General features: G+C 44.2%; 1 protein-coding gene across 1 annotated transcript; it reads left to right on the top strand.

The window, feature by feature from the left end:
- The first annotated feature begins 210 nt into the window (after positions 1 to 210).
- gnb2 (guanine nucleotide binding protein (G protein), beta polypeptide 2) lies at positions 211 to 9,649 on the top strand. Its single transcript, XM_076750403.1, has 10 exons — positions 211 to 868; positions 2,600 to 2,679; positions 2,763 to 2,801; positions 3,307 to 3,413; positions 3,838 to 3,901; positions 4,168 to 4,330; positions 5,267 to 5,333; positions 5,426 to 5,627; positions 6,915 to 7,131; positions 8,360 to 9,649. Exons 2-10 carry the CDS (start codon positions 2,623 to 2,625, stop codon positions 8,464 to 8,466), a joined length of 1,023 nt encoding a protein of 340 aa, XP_076606518.1. The 5' UTR covers positions 211 to 868; positions 2,600 to 2,622; the 3' UTR covers positions 8,467 to 9,649.
- Positions 9,650 to 10,795: the final 1,146 nt, after the last annotated feature.

Consider the following 10,795-nt stretch of genomic DNA (forward strand, 5'->3'; position numbering starts at 1 on the left):
ACGGGATTTACTAGTATTTAAGAGATGGGTGTGGTTGAAACATGTTTCATGGCCGGATTTGAAAACACTTCTGCAAGCGCTCACCGCGTGACCTGGCAGCCTGTTACTGAATGTTGATAGTGAGAAAAAAAAAAAAAAAAAAAAAAAAGGAACCCTGTGGATATCTGACTGAGAGGGGGGGGGGGGCGGGGGGCGCCTCTCATGAAACTGGAAGAAAACCAACACAGATCATCCAGTGATGGGCTGATCTGTTGCAGCCAGCGGACTTTTTTTTTTCTCTAATAACCTAATTATTTTCAACATGAGGCACTTTGCAGCTATCCCTCAGTAATTCATCGCTGAGTCGGAGGCGGTTGTCCTGATGAGGAGGGAGGAGGAAACCAGAGAGAGGAAGGAAACGAGGATAACGTCACGAGAAGCAGACTCGGAGTAAAACGGGCTGAGCAGCGGTTAATGGACAGTCCTTGATGCGGGCCGGGGGACCGAGCTGCGGCCACTTGCGTTTGTTTACGTCGCGCCGGACCGATATGTGTTTGCTGACTTGTCGGGCGTGAAAAGGAGGAAAAAGCGTTCCGGAGAGGAAACGGCAGAGGCAGCTTTCATCTCCTCCAGGAGCTCCACTACAGCAGAGAAATGGAAATGTGTGTAGTCCTCCTCCGTTTGCCTGTTTGCTGAAGGATTTGGAAGAAGCAGCCTCATCGTGACACACGGAGCTTTAAGTGGATCTCCTCTGCGTCTCTGCCTTTAATGCGTGAAAAAGACATATAATTTAGTCCTCCGCGGGATTCTGGAAGACGTCGCTCTCCTTTTTTTTTCTTTTTTTATACGGCAGAAAAAAAGCAGCAGATATCATCGGGAGAATTAACAGGTAGCCGCCCATTATCGAACAGCCTATTGAGCGTAAGATGGCTGGGTGATGGTGTGCCTATTCATGGCATCATTTCGACTAAATGCATTTAACTACATCCGCATTCTAGGAGCTCAGCATCTGAAACGAGATGTGGCCAGGGCCTTCATCAGCCACTCTGAGCTGATCAATATGTGATGTATGTGCATATCCTGCATGCGTGGGGCCTGTCCTCCCATTTGAACACACGAGGAAGCTGTAAGTGCTGCAGACTGATAGAAAACCCCTCTGAAGTGCGTTTTAGTGTTCTGAATGTGGCCGCTTTTCACTTGGCTGCGGCTTTGACTTGAGTCGGCCCAGGCCTGCGCGTTAACCAGAGCCTCACAGTTTCTCTGGCGTTAACATCTACCCTGTCTAACATGCAGCGGCTGCACAGGCTCTGCACTCTCCTCCAGTTGCAAATGTAGCCGTGCAGCGTTGGTGGAGTTGCACATCAGATGTGCATTCAGAGGGGTGGGGTCAGTCACATTTGGCATCATGTCACTTGAATTTCTGTCTGCTTGTGTTATGAAACGCCTATAAACTCCCTCAAATGTGCAGGCGGCGAGAACAGGCCTGACGCTGCTTCACTTAACCCTCCTCAGCCTCTTGTGTGCGGTTAGCCATTCATCAGTGCAGGTGGAGTCTGTGTGATATGTCTTTATTTACACTCTTCTCCTCCCTGTCCGTTGGCATGACTTCAGCACAAATCTGCCTGTCCTCCAGTCCATGCTCACAGGCAACAAAAACATGCATCCGAGCATCTGGCTGGACCCATCCAGGCCTGATCTCTGATGCATCTGATGTACCCCCCACCCCCCACCTCCTCATTGGCTAAATGAGCAGATGTGCCAGGAGACTGAGACCCATGATGCTCCCCTTTTGGCTTCCATTAGTGCCGTGTGATCCATCTGGTTGCAGGTCCCTCCAGGGAACAGTGACTTACTGTAGCTAATTGCTCTTCCTCTGCAGCGCACACTGTATGGAGTGTTATTGTGGATTTGAATTGCCTCACAAATGCAAATAGAAGCCGCGCGGTTGGGAAGCTGTTTGAATGCGTAACTGTGCTGCTATCAGGAACAGGAAGTGCTGCTTCCTACTGAAAGCGTGATATGATGTGCTGTGTGTGTGTGTGTGTGTGTGTGTGTGACCCCAGTTGGCCCGTAGCTAAAGGATGCATCTCCTGCCAGTCTTGGATGTAGTTGTGTTAATGTTTAGGAGCCACAGCGGCCTCAGACGACAGGAGGAACCATAAAATGACTGTCTCCAGCAAGTGCACAAGCTGTGACTTGATACACAACCTGTGAGTGCAGAGTGTAACAAGTTGCCTTGGCTTTAAAGGGAGTGTTCACTCAGTATCTGCTGCCTGGCTGCGATGCTGGCTGCTCGATAGCAGCTTAGTCATTACAGATTATTCTCCTCAGTTAAACCAGGCATGGTTGCACAGCCATAAACAGATTACAAGGTTTTTTCTCACTGTGTGGGTTCAGTAAACCTTAGAGATTAAAATGTGTTGTTTTTTTTTCATTTCATTATTTCTTTCCCCCAAATGTGGGACAAACAGTATTTTAAGCAAATTATTTTACTTAATTGATTCATTTCCTGGATTACTGGATTATGAAACCGTGAAACTTTGCTAATCAGCATCGGCAGTCGTTTTTATTAATTTTGCAGATGGTACTTCATGTAAATCAGAGTGTGATATTTGAATAGGTGACGGCTCGGACAAATCCAAAATGAGTGAGCTGGAGCAGCTTCGTCAGGAGGCAGAGCAGCTTAGGAACCAGATAAGAGTAAGTCCAGTAGCTTTATCGTTCTGTCATTATCTGTGGCATGATACTGCTGATGTATTTACCTGCTGTTTTATGTCCATTAGGATGCCAGGAAAGCATGTGGGGATTCGACTCTGACACAGGTAAGTGCCACTGAATGGCGCAAGGCACCAGCAATGAGGAATGTCTATAAATCTGTTTTTTTGGGGGTTTTGAGTCGAGTGGTTACGAATGGTTTGATGACCATCCATATCGAAAAGAAGATCAGAGGAGAAACTTGACAAGTAGCAAAGAGCTGGGAGTATTTTAGTTCACATAGAAAAACTTAAAATAGATGATGAATTATTGGTGTTTTATGCCCAATTTCCACCGACACAATCCCCGAAAGTATAAACCTTGACTCCCCTTGATGAGTCCCCGTGGTTTTGTGCAGTGTTTTCAACATTAATATTATGGTTTGTAATTTCACTTGCACATGTAAATGTATTCATATCATCAAATTTGACATGAAGTATTAGCTGTTCCATATTGTTCTATTCTCAAGAACCTTCCCTGTGGAACCCTGCTGCGAACACACAGTCATCAGTTCAAAGGCTTAATTTCATGAGAACTAATTGAACTTTGATTAACCTCACCCTGTTAACCTAGATAACTGCCGGTCTGGATCCCGTGGGGAGGATTCAGATGAGGACGAGGCGCACCCTGCGGGGCCACCTCGCTAAGATCTACGCCATGCACTGGGGTTCAGACTCAAGGTGAGCGTGCCCTGTGCCAAACGTTTTCTATTATTAACTCTGATTGTGGCCCCTGAAGTGGCCGAGTGGAAAATGAAGACTTTGAACTGGTCAGCTGAATGATTTGGCTCCACACTACAGCAACTTTACAGAGGATAATATGTCACTTCTGAATACAGAGACCAAAATGGAACAAGCAAACCCAGTCTGCCCAGTACTTTGGTTCATACCTTCGAAACTACCAACAACCTCAGCTGTGTGTTTAAACACCAGCATGTTTACATCATTGCTGCATCAAATTCAGAATACAACAAACATTTCGTCTGTATTACTGGTAGAGCAGTCACTGCGGAAGGCATTGGTTTCACTGAACAATGAACACTGAGATGGAATGAATACCCATTGATACATGAGGTGTGTAATGTCTGGATGTTTGTCTCCGCAGGCTTTTGGTTAGTGCCTCTCAAGATGGAAAACTGATCGTCTGGGACAGCTACACCACTAACAAGGTACAGTCAGCCCAGTAATTCCTCTGCTCAGTTCATCAGCTGGATGAACAGTCACACTTGGCCTCTGTCCGAACTGGAAGTGAAAGTGGAATAAAGTCTTTCTCTTGTAGGAGTGTGGTTGACTCATAACAGCTTCCTTTACAACTATGACTGATTGTAACATTTACAGTGGCATTAGCGCTCGATTTTCACCGTAATACTGACCCATTTCTATGCTCTGCTTAAGGGTTTACATTTCGTTCGCTTCTCCTCCAAACCCGTTCTAGATCCACGCCATCCCCCTCCGCTCCTCCTGGGTGATGACCTGCGCGTACGCCCCCTCTGGGAACTACGTCGCCTGTGGAGGCCTCGACAACATCTGCTCCATCTACTGCTTGAAGACCCGCGAGGGCAACGTCAGGGTCAGCAGGGAACTACCTGGCCATACAGGTGAGAGGACATGCTGTTCTCAGCCGCTTCTGTTGGACTCTTTCTGTGAGTCACGCTGATGAGATGTTTCAGATGTGCCCTGCCTCATGGGAGAGCTCTGCTCCCAAACCACTAAATGAAGATTTCATTTACATGGTTAATTAATTGCAGGGCAACACAGTCTTAATGAGCTGAGACATCAAAACCTGCCAGTGAGACTCCAATTTGTGACACTGTACGTAGCTGCTGTACATTATTAGACTGAACCCATTTCTATTTTGGGAAGTGAAACGAAACGCATTTATTCCAGGAACTTTATGTTTTTTTTTTCTGCAACCAATCACAAATACGCTCCATTTACAACCTGCTAGAGACGAAGAACTACGATGATGTTCAGAATAAGATGTAGATTTTTCAAAATGGGCTGCCAGCTTAATATCAAGGTGTCTCTAGTGCAAGGCCCCCTCACTTTAACAGCTTCAGTTTGACTTTCAGACTAACATCCCTCCAAATGGTGTCCTCTTCCTGTTCAGCTGAGCTCTGAGTTGATAGATTCACCTTCAGTTAAAATCATGTGTTAACATCAATAAGCTTTATGAGCAGCAGTGAGAGCTTTGGAGACTTTTTTTTCCCAGTGTGTTGCCTGTCAGGCTACAGTACATACAGCCACCCTGCTTTATAAGTGGCTGTGTGCTTTTCTATAGAAAGTAACCATTAATGAAAGCTAAGGTTTTAAAGGACTGTGGTCAGACGTGAATTACTTGCTAAATTTTAAATGCAGGATGGCATGCACATATTTTTCGCCCCAGTGTTTTGTACATTCTTGGTACTGTTACCATCACATTGCTTGCTTCTTGCATTGCATTAGACATGAGTGATCTACTATCACCTTTTAATATGAAAGTTTCATCCAGCTCCACAGCAGAAACTCGACACCTGTGCTCTCTGTCCTGTCAGGTTACCTGTCATGTTGCCGCTTCATTGATGACAATCAAATCATCACGAGTTCAGGAGACACCACATGGTGAGCCACAGAGATCCAATCACAAACATGCCGAGTGCGAAACCGGTTTTCCTGAGCTGATCTGTGTCTTAACCCTGCGCTCTCTGTCCCAGTGCGCTGTGGGACATCGAGACGAGTCAGCAGACCACAGTTTTCTCGGGCCACAGCGGCGACGTCATGAGTCTGTCCCTGTCGCCCGACCTGCGCACCTTTGTGTCAGGAGCCTGTGACGCCTCAGTCAAGCTGTGGGACATCAGGGACAGCATGTGCCGGCAGACCTTCACAGGCCATGAGTCGGACATCAACGCCATCTGTGTGAGTGTGCTCAGGGCAACTGCAAGTTGTCTGATATGTGTCTTTATTCATGCTGTTTTATTATCTGGGATCACAGATAGTTTATTTTTACACACAAAGTGCAGTTTACTTGTCACTGGAAGACTGCGAAAACAGCTGCATATTTTCTTCTGAAGCTTTGGAGATTGCATACTTTGCTTATATCCGCATAAAAATATGTAGCATATATTAATAGACATGCAAAATATAGCCGTGTATTTTATTAATGGTCTTTAAAATTGCATTCCTAACTAGTTAATAAATCTCCAGCTTAACTGCAAAGTGGATAGTATAGCATACTTTGGGTCAACACATGTTGACAGATATACTATATATAATATTAAGACATGCTGTGTAATCCCAAGAGTAAATCGGATCGTGAACTTGAACCCAAAGAAAAGAATCTCACGAAGAGAGGATCGTCTTTTCAGACTTCATTGCAATATTCAGTCATTTGCAAATGGGCCTCTGAGCCTGTTGGGCTGAGAGATACTGAGGTCTAATGATCGTATTCGTACATACAGTCTCACACGTGACAGAACATTTCGACTCCCTCAGACTAACAGTCGTCCTTTAATTAATAGACAGTCACTCTTTGTTCATTCATCTATCTTCCTTAAGAGAGTTTCTTTCTCAGCCTCTGTCTGCTGAGGGCTAAAGGTTGAAGGCTGAATCTCAGTTTCACGTTTGAAACATTTAACACCTGCTGGGAACCGATAGTTCAACGGTTTCACAGGAGAAGCATGAACAAAAAAAGGCAAAGTGTCGCACTGTGCACACTATAAGGCAGTTTAACAGCGCACATGATCCTAAAGACAAAGTGTCACAGTAACACAAACCAACAAGAGCATGAATTTCTTGTACAGTTATGAAGTGTTGTCTGTCAGCAGATACAGTATATCTATTAGGAATGTAAGTTCCAAATAACTGGCTTTGGCATCAGCCCCCCGTGTGCACTGTCTGATACACCATCAGCAGAGCGGCTCCAGGATTTGTCTCAGTGACGTCACACGCTGTCTCCAGCTTTGGGAGGGATTTAAACTGGGAGCCTGCTCGAGGATTAACAAGATTATCAATTAACGCCGTCTCTCAGACTGATCAGTTTCAGTCCACCACTAGAGAGACACCAGCAGCCAATGAGAACACATCTTTCTGTCACATTACTTGTAGTCTATCAGTATGTTTACCCCTTTATGAAGAGCATCTCGACATAGCTGTGTTTTTCCTCCACTCCTCCTGCTTCTCATCCATTCCTTCGCTCCTCCTCAGTTCTTTCCCAACGGCAGCGCCTTCGCCACAGGCTCCGACGACGCCACCTGCAGGCTGTTCGACCTGCGTGCAGACCAGGAGCTCAGCCTCTACTGCCATGACAACATCATCTGTGGCATCACCTCCGTGGCTTTCTCGCGCTCCGGCCGTTTGCTGCTGGCTGGTTACGATGATTTTAACTGCAACATCTGGGATGCCATGAAGGGAGACAGAGCAGGTGGGTGGAATGGGAAACAAACAGCGGTGTGCCGGTGTGATGAAGCTCAAGTGAGGATTATATTCATTATGGAGCTGCTTCATTGAGACATCAGGGGTCTTTTTATATTTTTTGTAGCCATTTTGTAGCCATTTGTAATATTTGTTACTGTGTTACTGTGTGTTCTTTCTGCTTCAGAGGGGTCAAAGATGCATTTGCGTAGTTTATACACTCCACTATCAACTAAAACCTCTGCATGAGAGTTAGAGGATGTTTCTTCTGAATGCAAAAAAAAATTTATATATATATATACAACAGTCCTCGCTAACAAGGAAGAGAGCCATATCGTGTCACGGCAAAGTATAACTGGCTCTTATCTGACCTTCAGCTGCAATATTTCCAGTGAAAGAGCTTTTTGTAACGAAAAGAGTCACTGAAAACGATTTTTCACACCCAATGCAAAATATGAACAAGACATAATGCTTCATTTCAATATGGGAGGTTAATCTACCTCTGAAAGGAAAGCATATGTGTCGAAATAAACCAAAGTGCAGGTAGATGGTGTGCTTTTCAAATTAATTTAAGGGTAGTGTAACTAAATTAAGCTGCCAAAGGTGGAGGTGATGTGTTCTGAAAATATCAGTGTGCTTAAGTGAGCACTATGAACTGTGATATCCTGCAAATCAATCAATGGGTGCAAAGCAAAGGGACTTAGGGATCTAGGGAGGGAAAGAGAGAAGGAAAGAAGAAGGACCCCCCAATGCAAATTATCAGTAAGAGCATAAAAATGAGTTAGTGTTATCAATGAAAATCTAATGCCACTGGGAATGTTACAATAAGTCATAGCTGTAAAGGAAGCTGTTATGAGTCAACCACACTGCTGCAAGGGGAAGGGTCACAGTGTGTTTCCAGAGTCGTAAAGCAAAACCTCAGGGTACACACAAAAACCTGGGATTTGTAATTGCAATCTGAGAGATGTATCTGAAAAATATGACATAAATTAATCACTATATCGTCATGTTTTTGTTTGTTTTTTTTTGGCCAGTGAATTCACACGTCTCAAGCTTATGTATTCAAAAATGTACATCTGCGGTCAAACGGCCCGCCCTGTGTTGCAAGTTAAAGCAGTCGGAAACACTGGGTGTCTGTGTTCCCTGGAGTTTTTAAATAGCTTTTTTTATCCACAGTCTGGAAAGCAAAACATTTGACATAACAAGTCTTCTTTTGTTTGTCCTCGTCCCTCCTGCAGGAGTCCTAGCCGGCCATGACAATCGTGTGAGCTGTCTGGGTGTGACGGATGACGGCATGGCGGTGTCCACCGGCTCCTGGGATAGCTTCCTTAAGATTTGGAACTGAGCCATGCACATAAGACACACACACACACACACACACACACACACACACACACACACACACACACACACACACACACACACACGCGCGCGTCCGACAGACACCGCTCCCATCTTGGGCCACAGTTTGCACCCTGTATTCACTGTATGTAAGATTCAACAGACAAACTGCAACATTGTACTGTACATAATATATATGACTTAGGTATGAGTTTACACACACACACAAACACACACACACACACACACTGTACGCTGGACAAGACGACACAAGACCTGAACACATGCCCACACTCCCTACAGCTGATTTAAGTGCACAGCAGCAAGGCTAAAGTACCCCCCCCACACACACATACACACACACGCACGCACGCACACACACGATCTGTAAAATGTAAAAATGTGACCAAATACAGTTGGATCTTCAGCTGCTCAAATAAAAATACAAACGCCACTATTACCTGAAGCCTTCTAACACGCTGAACACACACACACACACACACACACACACACACACACACACACACACACACACACACACACCTTTTACCTGAGAGACACTGCTCCTCCAGTAAAACAGGGGAGAAGATGTTAACGGACAATTCTGTCTTTGTTTACAATGAGGTCCAAAATGCACTTCAGACAAATTTTTCTGTACTCTTTTTGTCTCGGTACCACATGTATCATCTCAGTGATGCTAATGTGAAGGAAGACAACGGACACGTGAGTCCATTAATACTGAAAAACAAATCACCGCTGACAGACAGGATGGAGCGATGCTCGGCAGAGAGTCCGAGGAAATCCTCAACTCTTATTTTCATCTGGCTCAAAAACATCACGCAGTCACTGTTTTTATAGATATGTCCCCCCACATAAAGTACAGTACATCTGCTCTTAAGTTTCGGTTTTATTCAGCTTTGTTTTGTTTCTTTTTTACACCTATTTTATTCATGTTCTCCCTGTGTGCCTCAGATACACTTTAAGGATTATTAAGAGAATACTGATAACGTTAAATTAACAAAAAAAGATCTGAGATTCAGAAGGTGGGTGAAAAATAAAAGCATTATAAGACAAATCTTAATAAAGCAGGAGCCAGTATTCATACTTTGACTTTGTCAATGTATTATCTGGACGTAACGATGGTATAATTGTACATAATATTAATAAATAATAGCCTCTCCTGCCAATGACTGTGGCTTCTTTTTTTTAAAGCGCTGGTTATGAGAAGAACTTGGAAGATGATGAAATCAATGGAAAGTGAGTGCTTATTCAGGTGCACTTTAGCCTGGACAAAAAGTGTATTATATATTCTGAATGGCAACACATACATTGACCTGTGCTGTTAGATAGAAGTGAAATTTTGTTCAGTCATTGAAGCTTTGGAGTCTACTTAAATAGTTGATTAAGGCTCATTAGTGACTGCACGCTGTGGAAAAATGACCCACATTAACGAACTCTGTCCTTAAGTGATTTTAAAATGTCCCATTTAAAACCAGTGTTATAAAACCAGTATGACAGTGAAAGGAAAATGTTTAGTTGGGTTGCAAATGCCCACTTGAACCTTCAAAGAGTGCAAGTAGAAAAAAAAACATGGTCAGAGTGTTATTTGGTATCTTTCCCAATCAACAGCAGTGCAGGTAAGAGAAGTTCACTGTGTGTTTTCCTCATCTGCTGATTTAAGTTAAACTTCAGTGCTTCACACAGGAAGACATTCGGTATTTTCTTTTTGCAGAACTGCAATGTTTTTCTTCACCTTCGGCCACCAGGGGGCGCAGCTGTCAGCAACTCAGGCTCACCAGAGCAGGATGAAAGGTTTATCCCAGAAACGTTGTTTTAGTAAATGCATGTGATGGTTGTGATGGCATACCTGTGAACACTGTTCACTTTGTTTTAAAGAAAGTCAGAGTTCCTCATGGAAAACAAATGCAGAGGCAGAGCCAACCAGCAGATTTTAGCACCATCGTGTGGTGAAACACTGACATGTATTTAATGTGCTCACTGCCATGTTGTTACAGGCCTTGCACAAAGTAAACCCATACCGTTGATTTGAACTATTCTGTCAGATTAGGCCTCTTCTCTGGATTGTGTGGGCGGCTACACACTCATTTCACCTTTGTTGCACCTGTTAGGGAGGACAAATCACACTTTATCATTCTTATGAGTGCATGGAAGTCTGGTGAGCTCATGTTATCCCGGCAGCTCTGCCCACCTTCAGCCTGAGCACAGATCTACTCAGCCTGTACAACTGACTGCACGATGGACAACAAAGAAATGAAAACACGCCCAGTACAGACTCAAATGAGATCAAGGTATTTTATTTTTCAAACAATTCT

The sequence above is a fragment of the Chaetodon auriga genome, chromosome 15, assembly GCF_051107435.1.
Source record: "Chaetodon auriga isolate fChaAug3 chromosome 15, fChaAug3.hap1, whole genome shotgun sequence".
NCBI lineage: Eukaryota > Metazoa > Chordata > Actinopteri > Chaetodontiformes > Chaetodontidae > Chaetodon > Chaetodon auriga.